We start from the raw sequence: 18,107 nt of genomic DNA on the forward strand, positions 1-18,107 counted from the left end.
GAAAAAGGGACTTGGTATGAACAGCAGGGGTACAAGGAGGGGCAGAGAGAAGAGACACTTGGAAGGCATTTTGGAAAACTGCTGTGAGGCCAGGAGGCCTTTAGCTCATCCTCAGTGATGCCTTGGTTGGGTTAGTCCTGCCCAGCAGTGAGAATCCAAGTGTTACATGGGCCATTTTTCTCCCAGCTTCTCTCCCCCTCTGCCCCAGGAGGCCCACTCCCAACAGGATGAGGTCAAAAGAAGCTTGGACTTCTTTTGGAGAAGGAGATTTTAGGAGGCTCTGTGCCAGCTTAAATCCCTGGCTCCACTGAGATTCATGGGGCAGCCTGACTTGGATCAGAGCCAGCCAAAACTGAGTCCTTATGGCTAAATATGTCCTGCTTCCTGTAGTGTTTCCCTGCCTTGCTCTTTCTGTTGCACATTTCCCCCCTGTTGTTCATTTCCCAGGGACAAGAATTAGTTCCTTCAGCCAGGCAGATTTGGCCTCTGGCAGCATCCAGTACATCCACACCAGTGACACGGAAAAGCACAGGGACACCTTCACCTTCTCTGTGTCTGATGGGACAAACGAGGTCAGTCCCAGCCTGACCTCTGCCTGAGAAGGAGCCTGGGCAGAGGTGGCTGTTCCTCCTCCTCCTGCTGTGAGATTCCCCACATCCCTCAGGGCAGGGAGCAGGGAGCCACCTGACGACAGTCAGACCCTGGAGAAATGCCTCTTTGCTGCTTTCTGAAAGAGCTGCACATAGAGGGAGAGGGGCAACACAGACTGAGAGGGAGGGAGAGTCTATGTCCATAAATATCACAGAAAGAGGGAGAATTAATTAGTGGGGAGGGATAAAGAAGGTCATGTTCATGTGATCTGGGCTTAGCAGCTCAGATTTACTCCCCAGACAAGGCTGAAATGAAGTGACCCCACCTGAAGATTGCTGTGCTCTTGCCATGAAGTCGCACTCTTGGAAGGCTGAGTTCATCAAGAGAGGTTTTTCCTCCTGTCTCAGGTGAGCCAGACCTTTGACATCACCATAAACCCCGTGGATGACTCCTTACCCGTGGTGCAAATCTTTGGGATGACTGTTCAGGAAGGAGTGAGAAAAACCATCACTGAGTTTGAGCTCAAAGCAACAGATGCCGACACAGAGGTAAGGCAGGACCCCCCAGCCTCCTCCCTCTCCTCTTCTGCTGCACATCTGGGCTGTTGGGAAAATGGGCTTGTGTTTTAGGACTCATAAACACAGAGTTTATGCTTAGCATGGATGAGAATGGCACTTCCTCCTCTTGCTGGGTCTGGCACGAGGCTGAGCTGTCTGACCCTGGCTCTACCTCACTGCTGCTTCCCCTGCAGCAAGAGATCTGGCTGCCTGAGCCAAAATCCTGCCCCAAAGGTTTTTGCTGCTTCTGCCCTGGCAGAGTGGCAAGGGACACATTGCCCAGCATGGCTGCAGGGCTGGGGCTGCTCTTATGTTCCTGGAGCTGTCACAGGGTGGGAGCTGTCTCCGACCAGCTGAACCAGGAGCTGGGTGGGATGTGCCTTGCTTTGTGGGGAGCTATCTTGGGAGAGGGATAAGGCCAGGGTGGGGCTCAGGGGGAACCAGGAATGTGCCGGCCCTGAGGTGGTGTGCCAGCTTTGCCCCTCCCTGTCCGGGCACAGGTGGAGTCCATCACGTTCCGGGTGGTGCAGCCGCCCCGGCACGGGCTGCTGGAGCGCGGCGGCCGCGGGCAGCGTCCCCTCCAGGCCAGCACCTTCACCATGGCTGACATCTACCAGAACCTCATCAGCTACAGCCACCATGGCGGCCCCGGCACGCTCAGGGACCGCTTCACCTTCACCGTGTCCGACGGCACCAACGCCCTCTTCGTGGTGCAGGAGGGCCAAAGGAAGGTCAGGGGGCACAGGGGATGGGAAGGGGCCTTGAGAGCCCATAGGGAGCTGCCTCTTCTTGGGGCAGGGGGCTGAGCTGCTGTGGCTGCAGGCAAGGGCTGAGTGCTCTCCTTTATGTGATCCCTTTGCTCCTTCCCTTTGCTCCTTCCCTTTGCTCCTTCCCCTCCCTGCCCTCTGGGTGTGCAAACTCACCCCAGGACCTGGATGGCAGCAGAGCTGAAGGGAGCCGAGCTGGTAACATGGTGGGTGAGGCTCTGCCTCCCAGCGTCACCCCCTTTTATCTTGAACTGTTGTCAGGTGGTGACCGCAGCACCGCAGCGCTTCCAGGTGGACATCCTCCCAGTGGATGATGGGACACCCAGGGTTGTCACCAACCTGGGCCTGCAGTGGCTGGAGTACAGGGATGGCAAGGTAACACCTGCCTGGGCTGCTTCTCAGGCTGCTCCAGGAGAAGGGGCTTCTCAGGAAAACATCCTCATCCTTCAGCACTTCTGTTTTTGTGAGGGAGAATGCCCACCCCAGCGTACATTTTTAGCTTTGGTGATGGTGGAGATGGCTTGATGATGTGCTGTAGCAGCCATGGCAGAGATAAGTGGCTTTCCAAGGATATGGTGCAGGAATTTCTTGTTGTAACATGCCTTTGTTGTGCTGAAGTCCAAACAAAACCCCAGGAAACTCTTGGCTAATTTTTGAGGAGCCAGCATTAACTGTAAAGAAACACTTTGGTTCCTCCCAGAAAAAAAATGAGTGGAAGATGCTGTAGTAAGAAATTGTATTAAGAAATGGCTATCTCAGCTCAAACTCCTGATTTCAGGAAAAGCACTCCTGCAGCCTCAAGCAGCTCAATTTTGTCTCTTTCTCCTGCTGTTAAAAACATTTTGATTTTGAAGAGGAAGCAAAATGTGGTGGAACTGAATCAGAACCCTCTGAGGGCATTTGAAAGAGGCTCTCGTGGAGACTCAGCAGAGCTGTGTGAACAGTCTTGAGTAAGTCCTTCAATCAAACCTGCTTACAGATTTGTTTTTTTGCCAAGCAGGGCCTCACCTGAGCATCAGCACAGCTCATGGAATAGAGGTGTCTAAGAGAAACCCAAAGATTTGTCCTATCTTTTAGCTCCAGCTAAATAAGGCTGGGCAGCTGCTTTGGAATTTGCTTTTCTTTGAGCCACATTTGTCTTTTTAATTCAAGTAACCGGATGTGAGGCAAAATTTGAATCCTTCTTGTGTTGTTAAACATGTTGTGGGATATCTCTGTTCAAGGCTGCTCTGTACTTCCACATCCCTAGATCTTCCCTCATGGAGAGCTGTTTTGACAGAGGGATGTTGGGCTTTTTGTGTGAACAGTCAATCAGACTTGCACTGCTGGAGCCTCAGTTTTACTCCCTTGATTTGGCTTTAATCCAGGCCACCAATCTCATCACTAAGAAGGAATTACTGACGACAGATCCTGACACAGATGACAAACAGCTGATCTACGAGATAACAACCGGTCCCAGAAATGGTCATGTGGAGAACAAGCTGAAGCCAGGGACAGCTGTGACCACCTTTACACAGGGTATGGAGCTGGGCTGTGCCCCGCTGCTTTTTTTCCATCAGTTGATTCAGTTTGTTAAAATAAGGAAAAGAAAGGTGGGAGGGGAGAAAGCCAAGGGGCAGCATGTTGAAAATAAGCATTGAACTTTGCTGTCAGTTGCAGAAATCCTACAGTTTCTTAGAAACAACAACCTGTGTCCTGTATGTTGTCCCGGGTTCTCCATGCTTGTTAGAGCTGGAGATGTGACTTGGGGCAGTAAAGAGGGGTTGCAGATCTTGCAAGTGCATCTGATCATTGCAGTCTGGCAGAGGTGTAGCTGTGCAGAGTCAGCACTGTGGGGGAAGCTCACTCTTGCAGGGCTGAGGCAAGGGGAGCTGAGTGGGTAACTGCTTCCTGTGCCACTGGGATCCCCAATCCCAGCAGATCCACACTGCTCATCCACAAAGCTGCCTTTGGATTCCTGTGTTGACTCACTGGCTGTTCTCTCCTGGCAGAGGATGTGAACCAGGGCCTCATTCGGTACGTGATGCACGAGGAGAAGGTTCAGGAGACCACGGACAGCTTCCCGTTCCTGGTGAAGGATGGCAAACCCAACGTGGTCAGTGGCAACATCTTCCACATCCAGTGGTCCCTCCTCAGCTTTACTCACTCCAGGTAAGTGCCATGAGGGTCACAGCACTTACCTGGCAGCTGGGCTCTTACCTGAGCTCCCTACAGTGTGGGAAGGAAATCCTGCCAGTGAGGAGAGGGCCCTGCCAGGCTGAACCACGGAGCAGCTGCTCGGTTATTGCCGTGCCTTGGATTTTCCACGGAGCCTCACCCTCAGTGTCACACAAACACCCAGGGTTTGCTCCCCAGCCTGTTCCTCATGTGTGCTTGATCCCTTTCCAGCTATAAGGTCAGGGAGAGCGCTGGCTCCGTGACCGTCACCGTGAGACGGCTGGGGAACCTCAACCAGTACAGCATCGTCCTGTGCCGCACCGAGCAGGGAACGGCCACCGCTGGATCGGGATCACGGCCCGGAGAGCAGGACTACGTGGAGTACGCGGGGCAGGTGGGTGGCACACAGCAAAGGGATGGCCTCACCATGCATGCCACCAAGCCCGGAGCAGCAAATGGATGGGAAGTGACAAAAACACTAAGGAGGCTGTGTTCCTTTAGTAAAGTCAGGCAGGTTGTTTGCTGTTGGAAGAGGGAGCACCTCAGGGCAGGGTGAGACAGGAAGGACAGGGAGCTCCAGGTGGCACTCCAAGGACAGCAGCCATTTTGCTGCCTTGTAGGTGCAGTTTGAGGAGAGGGAGGACACCAAGGCCTGCACCATTGCCATCCACGACGACGACGTGTTCGAGGGCACAGAGAGCTTTTCTGTGGAGCTCAGCATGCCGGCCTATGCCCTGCTGGGCAACGTCACCCGCGCCACCGTCACCATCGCCGACCCCGAGGACGAGCCCACGCTGCAGTTCGACAGGAGCACCTTCCATGTCAGCGAGAGCGCTGGCTTCCTCTCGGCTCCTGTGCAAAGGAAAGGTGGGTTGGGCCCTGCTGAGCCCAGTGGGAGGGACACGTGCAGAGGGGGAACCCCTGGGCTTTCCCTGCTTATGGTTTTGGGGCCTTCTCCGATGTTTTGGAAGAGGTTCTGCGGCACAATGCAATGGCAAGCAACACACGGGGCTGCGTTGTTTATTTTTTTAACCTTTCCTGTCTCTGCTGTGAAAGCCTCTTGGGTTTGGATTTGTTTCAGCTCCTGGCATGAGCAGGAGCAAACCTTTGTATTTGTTTGCTGCTTCTGTGTGAGCTAGACAGTGCTTTATGTGGAGTCTGTCAGTGGCTGTGTGTTCTTTAATAGGCAAGTGCCACCTCGCGGCTTCCTGAGTGTGGGTTAGGAGCTTGCCTGGAAGTCACGTCTAAGCCAGCTGCTATCCAAGTTCAGCATTTCATTCCTCATCCTCTTTTCCAAATGCTGCTTTATTATTTAAGTGACAGGTGTCTCCACCAAGTAGATTTTAAGTATTTCCACTATGGAGTTTTCCTGTTGCTTCCTAGGGGATGCCAGCAGCACTGTGTCTGCCATCTGCTACACCATCCCCAAATCAGCCAGGGGCAGCAGCCTTTACATGCTGGAATCCGGCTCCGACTTCAAGTCCCGGGGGCTGTCGGATGAGAGCCGCCTCGTGTTGGGGCCGGGTGTCACCGTGGTGACCTGTGATGTCACTCTGATTGATGACAGCGAGTATGAAGAGGAGGAGGAGTTTGAGGTGGTGCTGGCCGACGCCTCGGACAATGCGCGCCTTGGCAGCCGGGCTTCGGCCAACGTGGTCATTGCTGGTCCCAATGACGCCTCCACAGTGTCCCTGGGGAATGCCACCTTTACTGTCAGCGAGGCTGCAGGTGAGGAGCAGGGGGCTGTGTTAGGATGCTCCCTGTAGAAGCTTTCACCATGAAGAGGTGTCAGAAGGAGCGATTCAGGGCACAGCAGAACTGCAAAGATGTGCTGCAGAGGGGCTCTGTGCTTCCCTCTGCTCCAAGGGGGAGGCTGGGGGCAGGAGCAGTGCTGAAGGCAAAGGGGTGGGCTTGTGGAATTTGGCTGCTCTCTCAGTTTGTTCTCTCTCATGTGCATCTGGTGCTGCAGGACACATTGAGATCCCAGTGGTGCGGCAGGGACCTGACCTCTCCACGCCCACGTCGGTGTGGTGTGCCACTCGGACATCAGACCCGCCCTCGGCCAGCCCAGGAGTCGATTATGTGCCCAGCTCCAGGAAAATAGAGTTCAGGCCAGGCAAGACAGAAGAGGTGAGGAGCCACTTGGATTCCTGCTGAGTCTGCTTTGCCTGGCAACACCTGTCTTGTGTTTCTGTGCATATCTGCCATTTGTTTTGAAAATCCTCTCAGGGCCACTTGAGAACTGTTAATGATTCTGCTAGGCACAGATTCCCCATGACATCAGCACTCCAGCCTGGAGAGATTTGGTCATGCCACCTCTTCCAGGGCAAGGATGGCTGCCTGTTCTCTGATATGATAGGCTGAGTTTATGTAGAACATTCTTTACATTGACTAATGGACTCAGAAAATGTAATGACATAATGGCTTTACACTAGACTCCCAAATGTGAGTGCTGGGAAGGATGAAAGCTTTGTATGTCTAACAGCAGGAATTCCACTTTCCTCCCAGTTCTGCCCCCTGACAATTCTGGATGATGCCCAGTACCCAGTGATAGAAGGGCTGGAGACATTTGTTGTTTACCTCAGCTCCCCGGACGGAGCCGAGCTGGCAAAGCCCTTCCAAGCCATCGTGGCCATCAATGACATCTTCCAGGATGGTAAGTCATCCCTGGCAGCTGTGACTGCTCCCTCCCAGCCCCTTGGCTCTCTGTGCATCCCCAGCACTGCTTGGCTCTGTTTCTGCCCCCCTGCAGTGCCCAGCATGCAGTTCACCAAGGACACCTACACGGCCAGGGAGAAGGAGGGCACCCTGCACATCCCCATCTTCCGCACGGGGGACCTGAGCTACGAGTCCTCCGTCAGGTGCTACACCCGGAGCCTGACAGCGCAGGTCATGGAGGACTTTGCCGAGAGGAGGGATGCAGAGGAGTCTCGCATCACCTTCCTCAAAGGGGAGAAGGTGAGCTGCACCTGCCTCCTGGGGGAGTGAAGAACCAGTGCTGGGAGAGGTTCACATCTCCTCCTCGGCCCTCTGTCACCAGAGGGAGATGGCAGACTGATCCAGGCTGGTTTCAGACGATGCAAATTCTTGTCCTGGCAATGTGACCCACTCTGAAGGGGTTGGGTGTTCCAGGATGGAACTGGTTAAATTGTGAAATGCAAATCTGATGCATCAGGAGGACCCAGGATTGTTGTACAGAGAGCTGTGGGTTTGTGGAAGGAGATGCTTTTGCTACTCTGTCTCATCATGTGACAATGTGGTTGGTCCACCCTGAAGGAGCAGCCCTAAAAATGGAAGGGTTTCTTCCAGGATGGACAGCACTCCAATGTGCAGCCCTGGATAGGGAAGTATAGCCTGGCCTTTATGTGGCTTTATCAGAGTTTGCTGCTTTCTCCTCTTCATTTGGCCTTAGGTGAAGAACTGCAGTGTTCACATCAGTGACGACTCTGCCTTCGAACCAGAAGAGCAGTTCCAGGTGTATCTGGGGAGCCCCCTTGGAAACCACTGGAGTGGAGCTAGGATTGGGAAGATGGATGTGGCAACCATAACTGTCACCAACGAGGAAGATGGTGAGTGAGGCTGCTCAGGAAGGGTGTCTGGGGGTCCCAGGGAGTCAGCACAGCCCCATCAATGTGGATGCCTTCGGTGCCACAGTCACAACCCTGTGTGCAGGTCACTGCTGTGCACTGGCTGGGCTGAAGGGAGAGGCTGGATAGGAGTGTTTGGACCCCCCCCACCTCTCCTATTTCCCATTCCCCTGCAGCTGGAGTTGCTGTGCTTCCTTTGGGAGATGTTCCTCTCCCTCCACAGCAGCACAGCCTGGAGAGATCTGTGGGGGAGAAGAGGGATGCCAGGCTGCATCACCAGCACGTGGCAGGGATTTGGGGTCGTGTGGGAGGCAGGCATTGGAGAATCATTTGCCATTCTCTGTAGCCCAACACCCTCCTTAGGTTTTACCCTAAGTCACACCCAAGCCTTTTTGGCCCGCGCTTTGAGGAGCTCCTTGCCCTGAAGGTGTGTGGATGAGCCTGAAAGGAGCCAGGGGTGCAAATCCGGGGCTTTTCCCTCCCTGCTGTGCCTGCAGCCCCCACCATCGAGTTCGAGGAGGCGGCGTACCAGGTGCGGGAGCCGGCGGGCCCCGAGGGCGTGGCGGTGCTGAGCATCCCGGTGGTGCGCAGGGGCGACCACAACCGCACCTCCCGGGTGCGCTGCAGCACCCGCGACGGCTCAGCGCAGGCCGGCGTGGATTACTACCCCAAGAGCCGCATGCTCAAGTTCAGCCCAGGTAAAGGGGCCTCGAGGGGAGGGTTAGAGGTGGGGGCGTGGCCAGAACGCCCAGGGGATGTGGGAAAAGCCACTTGTCGCAGGAATTTTAGCTGATGTGTTAAACGAAGGATGATGGGACCAGAGGAGGGAGCGCTGGCACCTGGCAGAGTGAAGTCCTTCTCGGGGAATGCAGGGCTGTGAGCACCTCAGACCATGTTGCTGGACCCTCACTAAACAGCTCTGCACACCGATCTGAGGGAGAGGAGGGATAGGAATGTGCTTTGCATCCCAGGTTTTTCCTCCAGACAGCTAATACAAGACAGTCATTATTAATCCTCAGTCAGCATCTGCTAGTAAATCTATCACTGGATCGATTGGATCAGTTGTCATAGCTGGAGTTTTATGTTGATTGTAGACTCCTCTGGGTAAATTATTAGCAGCAATGAGTGGAAATAAAATTTATAATGTGTATTTTATCATAATGTCTCTGTGGTCACAGCCTGGAGCAGCTGTGCAGGGCTTGGATGAGAACTTGAGAGCAGTCTCTGGTGATGAATCAACTTCCCTGTTTCTCTTGCACTCGCTCCCCCAGGTGTGGCCCACATCACGTTCAAGGTGGAGATCATGTCCAACGAGGACCGGGAATGGCACGAGTCCTTTTCTCTGGTGCTGGGCCCAGATGATCCGGTGGAAGCAGTCCTGGGAGACATCAGCACTGCCACAGTGACTATTTTGGATCAAGAGGCAGCAGGGAGCCTGATTCTCCCAGCACCTCCCGTGGTGAGTGGATGTGATTTAGTGCCCTGCAAGTACAGATTGGAAACCGCAGTGGGATTTTGGAAATAAAATGAAGAGCTGCAGTGACAACGTGGGAGGGAAGGATGGCATTTTCCACCCTCTCCCTCAGCCCCTCTTGCCTCCACACAGGTTGTCACCCTGGCCGACTACGACCGCGTGGAAGAAGTGACCAAGGAGGGCGCTAGGAAATCCCCCTCCCCAGGCTACCCCCTGGTCTGTGTGACTCCCTGTGACCCTCACTTCCCCAAGTACGCCCTGATGAGGGAGCGCTGTGCCGAGGCTGGCATCAACCAGTCCTCCATCCAGTTCAGCTGGGAAGTGGCCGCCCCCACGGACGGCAACGGAGCCCGGTCGCCTTTCGAGACCGTCACGGACAACACCCCCTTCACCAGCGTCAACCACAGGGTACACAGACATTCCAGACTAAAGTCTCCTTGGATCTGAGGCCTGGGGGTTTGGGTTTAGAAACTGAGCGCTGTTTTCCCTTAGCCTGCTGGAAGCACCAGTGGTTTCCCCCTCCTCATTCCCTCAGGTGCTGGACAGCATCTACTTCAGCAGGCGGTTCCACGTGCGCTGCGTGGCCAAGGCTGTGGACAGGGCCGGCCACGTGGGGACCCCCCTGAGGAGCAGCGCGGTCACCATAGGCACAGACAGCGCCATCTGCCACACGCCCGTGGTGGCGGGGACGGCCCGAGGGTTCCAGGCACAGTCCTTCATTGCCACGCTCAAGTACCTGGATGTGAAGCACAAGGAGCATCCCAACAGGTATGAGGCTGGAGAAAGGGGAGTGCAGCCCTTCCCCAGCCCCCCTGGGCTTACAGGGGTGCCCGGGCTCACAAGCACGATGTGTGTGTGAAACCACATCCCTCAGGCACCATGGGCTGCTCGGGTTCCTGCTCCCACTCTCTGCTCACAGCCTGCCCAGCTGAGGGGGTGCCCTTCTCCTCAGCAGCGGGGAGCTGGGGGGACAGCTTAAGGCTGTGCTGCTGTGGGGATCCTGTGCCTGCCAGGCTGCTCTGTTCTGCTGTCTCACGTGCTGCTTGTTCCAGGATCCACATCTCGGTGCAGATCCCCCACCAGGATGGGATGCTGCCCCTGATCTCCACGCTGCCGCTGCACAACCTGCATTTCCTGCTCTCTGAGTCCATCTACAGGCACCAGCACGTCTGCTCCAACCTGGTCACTGCCAGGGACCTCAGAGGCATCTCAGGTAACCTTCAAAGCCAGCCTTTGCTTCCTGAAGGTGGAAGCCTGGAAAGAAATCAGAGAAGGGGTCTTTGTCTTCCTCTGAGCTCTCTTGACATGATGTAAATAGCAGTGAATCTTCCTGGTCTCACAGCAGTGACCAGAGTTGCCCCATTGGAGATGGGATTCCAGGCATGGGAACATTTGGGGTTGTAGGTTCATGTTGTGCTAGTGATTTTCTGCTTTTTAAATTGTTTTTGTGATATCCTCTCAGTTAGAGAGGGATCTGCAGGGCTGGATTTCTGTGTCTGGGTCACTGAGGTCTCCCATGAGGCAACAAAATCAATTCACTGCTGAAAGAAATGTCAGAGCTGGAAAGAACAGGCAGATTGTTGACACTCTGACACTCCAGGGAATGAAGTCCATGCTAGATCCAGGCAGGATCTTGTACTTTATTCTGATAATTCCATACTCAACCCATTCCTCATTTCTTAAAGGTTAACTTCAGCCTTGAATCAGTCGGTCCCTAAGTTTGATTTTTAGGATGCTTGCCCCATTCCTGTAACACTTTCCCCTGTGAAGACCTGAGTGTGTCCTCCAGGATAAGGAAGGGAGAGGAGCTCTGGTGATTCAAGAGTGAAGCAAGCATGTGGCCTGGGGCAGTTTAAAGTCGGGAGGGGTCATTGTCCTGGTTTGTGTCCCTCAGAGGCAGGGTTCCTGGCCGAGGTGGCCCCGGAGAGCTCGGTGCTGGGCCCGGGCTATGACCGGCCCTACCAGCTGGACCCTGCGGTGAGGGAGCCCAGGAGCATCCAGCTGTACCAGCACCTCAACCTCAAGAGCTGCATCTGGACCTTCGATGCCTATTACGACATGACCGAGTTAATTGATGTCTGTGGAGGCTCTGTCACTGCTGACTTCCAGGTGAGAGGCCCATCCCCAGCTCTCCCACCTATCCCAGATCTCAGTTCCCAGGCACAGCTCTGCCTTGCACTTGAGTGTAGCTGCTGCTCTGCTCTGTGCAGGTGGAGCTTTACCCCCCTGTCACCTGGAAGAGAACAGTGCTGTGTGCATTTATTTCATTTATTTTCCTAGGAGTATCGCAAGTTTTATTCTTTCAATCTTCAGAGCACCAGGAAAATATTTGTTTTTTTTTTAATGTATAGCCATACTGGAAATACAAAACATCCTCAGCTGGGCTCTCTTTTATAATTTTGGCTGTGTTCTCAGCCAATAGAAATGAGCCAAGGACAGAGCAGAGGCAGCTCAGTCCATGCTCCACAACAGAGCGAGGCCATGGGATATTTTAACTCATTTCCTAATTAACAGGCTGGCAGACCAAAAGCCAGGAATGTTCCTCCATAAATGAGTGGCTTCCACTATGTGAGGTGTCTCACCGCCCTCTCGTGGCTGCATTATCCATGTGCAGCCCACTCCACCTCCCCTAAGCTCAGGCATTAAATTCCCAGGCACATTGCGAGGACCAGAATCATCTCTTTTAATTCCTGCCAGCCTGGACTACTTCATTAAGTTTCCTTTTATAGCTCCAATTGTTTGCACAAGCCCAGAGAAGCTACTTGGCCTGAACAATTGCCCAGTGGAGCATGTGGAGCCTGGCCCCAGCCAGGCTGGAACATCTCCCTGGATTCTCCGGGGCCTGCAAAGTGCAGCTGCACTCTACAGATAATAAATGGAGAGCTCTGGGAGGCCTGAGCAAGCAGAATTGCTGATTTTTAATTCCCAGCCTTGGAAACTGGGGTGTTTTGAGGTGAAATTCAACCTAGAGCTCCTCTGTCCCATGGTCCCAGTGAGCCTCAGCATTGCCCCTGAATTAAAACCCAGGTTTGTCTGAGGTAAAGAATACCCAGAGTCACCTCTGACTCCCCTGAAGGTGCCTAACCCCCTTTTTGGGTTTTTATTGCCAGGTGAGGGACTCTGCCCAGTCCTTCCTGACAGTCCACGTGCCTCTGTACGTGTCCTACATCTATGTGACGGCGCCGAGGGGCTGGGCTTCCCTGGAGCACCACACGGAGATGGAGTTCTCCTTCTTCTACGACACTGTGCTCTGGAGGACAGGTGAGCCTGGGGCACTCCAAGGGCTGTGGAATAAATGGCTCCGTCATGTTTCCCCTTAGTTCCTGCACTGCCACCAGAGTCCTGAGGGAGCGGGCACTCGGAATATTCCTTCCTTATGCCTGCGGGGGGCTTAGGCAGCCAGGGGGGGAGGGAGGAAATGTGCAGCTGGCTCACTGGAGGATGATGCCAAGGAAACCCTGCCTTTGGGAGGTCTCCCAGAGCTCCTGGGGCTGGCAGAGCCCAGCTGAGCAGCGAGCGTGGCCCCGCTGTGCTTGCAGGGATCCAGACGGACAGTGTGCTCTCAGCTCGGCTGCAGATCATCCGCATCTACATCCGCGATGATGGCCGCCTCGTCATCGAGTTCAGGACACAGGCCAAGTTCAGAGGTGAGGGCACTGATCCTGGCAGGGACACACAGCAGGGTCACACACAGCTCTGCTCTGGCACCACAGGCAGCAGAGCAAGTCCCTGTCCCTGCCAGGAGCCCCTCTGTGCTGACAACATGGGACCTCTGTGCCCTGTCACCTCCTTGTCCCCCCCCAGGGCTGTTTGTCATGGAGCACCACAGCCTGCCAGATGTCAGGTCCTCCTTGATGACTCCAGAGCACCTGGGAGGGATCGAGTTTGACCTGCAGCTGCTGTGGAGTGCTCAGACTTTTGACTCTCCCTACCAGCTCTGGAGAGCAACCAGCTCCTACAACAGGTGAGGGTTGGGGGTCCAGTCCCCTTCAGCCGCTTCCCACAGCACCACACTCTCCCTGGCACCCCTCCAGCAGCCACTGCAGTAGTGTGAAATGCTCAGGAGCTTGGCCAGAGCTTGGAACACTGTTCTACTGAGAGGAAAATCAGCTCAGCCTCTTGTAAAGGAATTTTTCCAGCAATGAAGCCTGTGGATAGGCTGATCCCAGAGCTGACGGTGCATTTCAGAAGGTCACGTTTGTCCCTCAGGGACTGCTGGATGACATTGCCGGGGCAAGCGAGAGCTGCTGCCCTGGGTGAAGAGCTCAGAGCTCTGCTTGGTGACTGCTCCTGTCTGTTCCCAGGAAGGATTACTCTGGAGAATACACCATCCTGCTGATCCCCTGCACGGTGCAGCCCACGCAGCCATGGACAGAGCCTGGAGACAAGCCCCTGCCCTGCACGGCTCACGCTCCCGAGCGGTAAGGAGGCCCTGGCCCCAGGGCAGCAGGGCAGGGCCAGCCCCTTTGGGCTGCACAAACCTCATCTCCCCTTTCTTTCCTTCCTTGTCCCAATTCCAGGTTTTTGATCCCGATTGCCTTCCAGCAGACAAACCGCCCGGTTCCAGTTGTTTATTCCCTGAACACAGAGTTTCAGCTCTGCAACAATGAGAAGGTTTTTCTCATGGACCCCACCAAGTCGGAAATGTCTCTGGCAGAAATGGATTACAAAGGGGCTTTTTCCAAGGGTAGGATTTACCTCTCCCCTTCTGCTTGTTCCCACTGTTTTTCCCTTCACAGCTTCCATTTCCTGGAGAGGAAAGGGCAAAACCCAGATGTGGCTTTGCCTCTTCCACAGCAATAAATGGCATTTTGAGCATCTAACAGCCCTGTAAAACAACAACATGCTCTGGCACCTTGTTTTGCCACTCGCAACCCCCAAGCCCTTCCCAAACAATCCCAACCCTTCTCAGCACAGACTCACCTGTGGTCTGGCACACTTGGCTCTGGCAGTGTTCCCCTGGTTGGGGGATCCTACCTGCCCCTCTTTATTCCCAGGGCAAATCCTGTATGGGCGCGTGCTCTGGCACCCGGAGCAGAACCTGAACGCGGCGTACAGGCTGCAGCTGGAGAAGGTCTACCTGTGCACGGGCAGGGATGGCTACGTGCCCTTCTTCGACCCCACAGGCACTGTCTACAACGAGGGGCCCCAGTACGGCTGCATCCAGCCCAACAAGTACCTGAAGCACCGATTCCTGCTCCTGGTGAGTGCTGTGCTCCTACTTCCTCTCTGGGATTTCCTCGGGCAGCAGGCAGATCCTGACTGCAGAGGGATAAGGAAAAGAGCTCACTGGATGTTTTGTACTGCTGGTGCAAACTGTGAACACGGGACCGGTTTTTCCCACCCTTTGTCCATGAGTGTCCCTTAATCCATGCGCACATGTAGGTGTGGAGATGGGGCATTTGCATTAGAGCTCTTACCTAGGTAGTGCCCTGCCTTCCAGCCTCTTTTGGGAAAGCAGACAGCATCCCTCAGGCCACTTCTCTGCCTTCCAGGACCGAAACCAGCCGGAAGTGACGGATAAGTATTTCCATGATGTGCCTTTTGACGCCCACTTTGCTTCTGAGCTGTCCGAGTTCCACTCGGTCAGCAGCATGCCCGGAGTTGATGGATTCACTCTCAAGGTGGATGCTCTCTACAAGGTATGTACCCAGTGCTTTTGGTAGCCCAACACTGACTTGTCTGTCCAGGACCTCCTAAACACCTGGTGAATTGCAGGCTCTGGGCCCTCAGAATTCAACTCTGACACAGGAAATGGAGATTAGGATATTATTCTGGTGATTTTTTTTTCCCTGAAGCACTAATGAAAAAGCTCTTTAAAAGCATATTATTCATGTTCCTGAATAAATTACTGCCTCTGGCAAAGGCTGGACACCCCACTGGGTAGTCAGTGTTACTGCTTAGAAAAACCCACTGAGATGACTTTGTCAGACACAGGACACAAAACACACCAGCTCTTTAACAGAATGACTTGATGTAAAACCCGACAGATGTTAATGACATCTGTCTGTGCCTTCTCTTTGGGAAAGGTGGAAGCTGGGCACCAGTGGTACCTCCAGGTGATCTACGTGATCGGCCCGGAGGGCACGGCCGGGCCCCGTGTGCAGCGCTCCCTGGCTCGCCACTGGCAGCGCGGCCGCAGGGACCTGCCCGAGGCGCTGGATGACTCCCTCATCTATGACAACGAGGGCGACCAGCTGAAGAACGGCACCAACATGAAGTCGCTGCTCTTGGAGAGGGAGGAAGCTGCCGCCGCAGCCTCCTTGTCCCAAGCAGGCGCCTCCCTGGGCAGCGCCTTTGCCGCCCTCACTCTGCTGCTGCTGGTGCTGTCCGGAATTTGCCTCCTGGCCAGGGAGTGCCGCAAGCTGCGGAGGAAGCGGGAGGCTGCCAGGGGCGCTCCCGAGGAGCACCCCTTGAACACCAAGGTGGAGCTGCCCCGGGGCGGCCCGCAGGCCGTGGGCAGCCGGTGTTGCACCGTCAGGAACGTTCATCCCCCGCGGGACTACGGCGGTGGCTGCCAGGGGCACGGCAGGAAGGTGAAGCAGGTGAACTTGGAAGTCAAAGTCCACAGCAATTTGCACGACGGCACGGAAGTTTAACGCAGCACACGCATTGGGAAAAGCTTTTTATAAACTGTACAATAAAGATAATCCCAAACTGAAAAGTCACGTGGGTGTTTTTTTAGTCTGCTGAGGAGGGGCAGCTGTCAATTCCCGCTGCTCCTGTCCTAGTGACTTCGCCGCATGGCATCGCTGCCCTCTCTCGGTGCTGCTCCACTTTGGCGGGCTCCAGCTCTCCCCGGCGCTGGGCAGCGTGGGGAAACAATCCCTCACCCCCGGCATGTGGGATCTCTCAGCCTCTGCGCCCTCTGGAAGAGAGTAAAGCTGAAATAAAAACTTCACCCCGGGTGCCCGGGCTGTCCTGTCCTCTGCCGCCCTTATGGTCCAGCTCCTTCCCCTGGGGTGCGGCGGGAGCCCCTCGGAGCTGCGGCGCGGGGGAAGGGAAGGAGAGAGTCACGGGTTGCTCTGGCCCGGGGGCGCCGCGGCCTCGGGGGCGGCGGAGCGGGGCACCGGGCCGGGAGCTCTCCAGGGTGCGGTGCCGGCCCTGCCCACGCACGGCGCTCCGTGTCCGCCAGAGGGCGCGCTGCGGGGTCCCGGCCCCACACGGCGGCTCCGCGATCCCGCACCCGGCGGCGCCCTCTGCCCGCGGCTATCCCGGGCCCGAAACCGATCCGGTCCCGGGCCGGATCCCGATCCCGGGCCCCATCCAGATCCCGATGCCGCCTCCATCCTCCCGACGAGGGAGAGGCGGCGCCGCCCGGGACCCCTCGGCAGACCCCGGCAGGACCCGAACGCCCCATCCCGGCTCCGGCTGTGGCCTCCATCGCCCGCTTACGGTCAACCTCGTCCCGGCATCGTAGCAGGAGCGGGCATCGAGTCTAGGCTGGGCTTTGCCCAGTCCTCACCCCAATCTCAACCCCAGTCCGGCCGAGAGCCGCAACCCTCCCGCCGGGGCAGAGAGAGGCAGCCCCGCCGTGCGAGCGGGCACCGGCAGGACTCGGTCTCACAGCCCCGTCCCCGGTCGCGACCCCGCCGCAGCGCTCCGGGCTCCGAGCGGTCCCCGCCACACTGGGCCGGGGCTCACGCAGCGCCGGGCGAGGGTCCCGGGACAGCGGTACGGGGGGGCGGGGCCACAGCGTGCGGGCACGGGATGCTGCAGCAGGACCGCGACGGCGGCCGGGGGTGCAGATGCCGAGCACTGCTGGGCTCTGCCGAGGTCCCGGGTGTTGCCGCCTGTCCCCTGTAGGGAGGATGGAGGCGGCACCGGGCCTGGGATCGGTTTCAGGCCCGGGATGGCCGCGGGCACGGGGCGCTGCCGGGTGCGGGATCGCGGCCGTTCCCCGGTGCGGGATCGCGGAGCCGCCGTGTGGGGCCGGGACCCCGCAGAGCGCCCTCTGGCGGAGACGGAGCGCGGTGCGAGCGCGGCGCCCCCGCGTGGTCGCGGGACAGCGGAGCGGGGGGCGGGGCCTGAAAGAACAGGGGGCGGTACCAGAGGCGGGGCGTGACAGAAAAGGGGCGGTGGAGCGGGGCGGGGCCGGACGGCACCGAGGGCGGTACAAGGGGCGGTACCAGCTCAGGTGTGCGGGGCGGGCGTGGCTCAGGTGCGCGGGGCCTCAGGGCGGCTGCGCGGGGCGGGGCCGAGGTGATTTAGACCCCGGAAATCAGCTCGGCTGCCATTTGCTCACTCAGAGCACGGTGCGGACGGGAGCTCCCTGTGCGGGCTCCGCAGGTAAGGAGCGGAGGCTTCGGCCTCCCCTCCTGTCCCTCTCTCTACCCCTCCTTCCTTCTCCGTGTATTCCCTTTCTTTCTCCCCCTTCCCTGTCGCCCTGAAACGCTCCTTTCCTCTCCTCCCAAGCCGACCCCCCCCCCCACTGCTTCCCGTCCTGTCCCTTCCCCGCTTCTCCCTTCTATTCCTCCTCTCTCCACCGTCCCTCTTCTCCCCCCTCGGCCTTTCCCTTCCTCTCCCGCTTCCCTCCTCACTCCGACCCCTCTCCCTCTCCGTTCTCACCACCCCCATCTCTCCTGTCTCCCCGTCCTCCCCTCTCCTTCTTCCCTCGCAGCCGCGGGGCTCGGGGTGCCGGGCACTAATAAAGCCCAGAGGGCCGGAGCCCGGCGCCCCCGCCCTCGCTGGGGTCCCCACACGGGGCCGGACCCGCTCTGCGGGTCCCCCCATTGCAGTGCAACACAGCGCCCCACAGCGCCGGGGCTCCGGCTTTCCCGACATCACACTGGGGGGGCCCTGGGGTGGGGGGTCCGGGTTACAGGGGCCCCCTCATTAGGAGGGGGTCCCGGGGGGGAGGCGGGAGGGGGGTTAGAGGGGCCCCCTCCGGAGGAGGGGGTCCCTGGGGGGCGGGGCGGGCCTCCGGAGGGGGTCCGGGGAGGGGCGGGGCCTGGGGGGTGACTCCCCCTCCAGG

The 18,107-nt window shown here is 57.0% G+C and overlaps 1 protein-coding gene across 1 annotated transcript in view; it reads left to right on the top strand.

Moving 5' to 3' along the window:
- Nucleotides 1-15,766, top strand: part of FRAS1 (Fraser extracellular matrix complex subunit 1) — a 105,547-nt gene extending 89,781 nt beyond the window's left edge. The window contains 27 exon segments of the mRNA XM_030947091.1: nt 448-572; nt 999-1,139; nt 1,649-1,879; nt 2,177-2,290; nt 3,283-3,433; nt 3,907-4,066; nt 4,304-4,466; nt 4,693-4,939; nt 5,456-5,800; nt 6,042-6,202; nt 6,581-6,728; nt 6,825-7,030; nt 7,485-7,641; nt 8,157-8,357; nt 8,931-9,118; nt 9,266-9,541; nt 9,669-9,901; nt 10,186-10,346; nt 11,028-11,242; nt 12,244-12,394; nt 12,673-12,780; nt 12,938-13,097; nt 13,438-13,554; nt 13,654-13,820; nt 14,131-14,336; nt 14,629-14,775; nt 15,163-15,766. Coding sequence (XP_030802951.1) covers nt 448-572; nt 999-1,139; nt 1,649-1,879; nt 2,177-2,290; nt 3,283-3,433; nt 3,907-4,066; nt 4,304-4,466; nt 4,693-4,939; nt 5,456-5,800; nt 6,042-6,202; nt 6,581-6,728; nt 6,825-7,030; nt 7,485-7,641; nt 8,157-8,357; nt 8,931-9,118; nt 9,266-9,541; nt 9,669-9,901; nt 10,186-10,346; nt 11,028-11,242; nt 12,244-12,394; nt 12,673-12,780; nt 12,938-13,097; nt 13,438-13,554; nt 13,654-13,820; nt 14,131-14,336; nt 14,629-14,775; nt 15,163-15,732 — 5,249 coding nt within the window. The 3' untranslated portion in view covers nt 15,733-15,766.
- The last annotated feature ends 2,341 nt before the right edge of the window (nt 15,767-18,107 follow it).

The sequence above is a fragment of the Camarhynchus parvulus genome, chromosome 4 (genome assembly GCF_901933205.1).
Source record: "Camarhynchus parvulus chromosome 4, STF_HiC, whole genome shotgun sequence".
Lineage (NCBI taxonomy): Eukaryota > Metazoa > Chordata > Aves > Passeriformes > Thraupidae > Camarhynchus > Camarhynchus parvulus.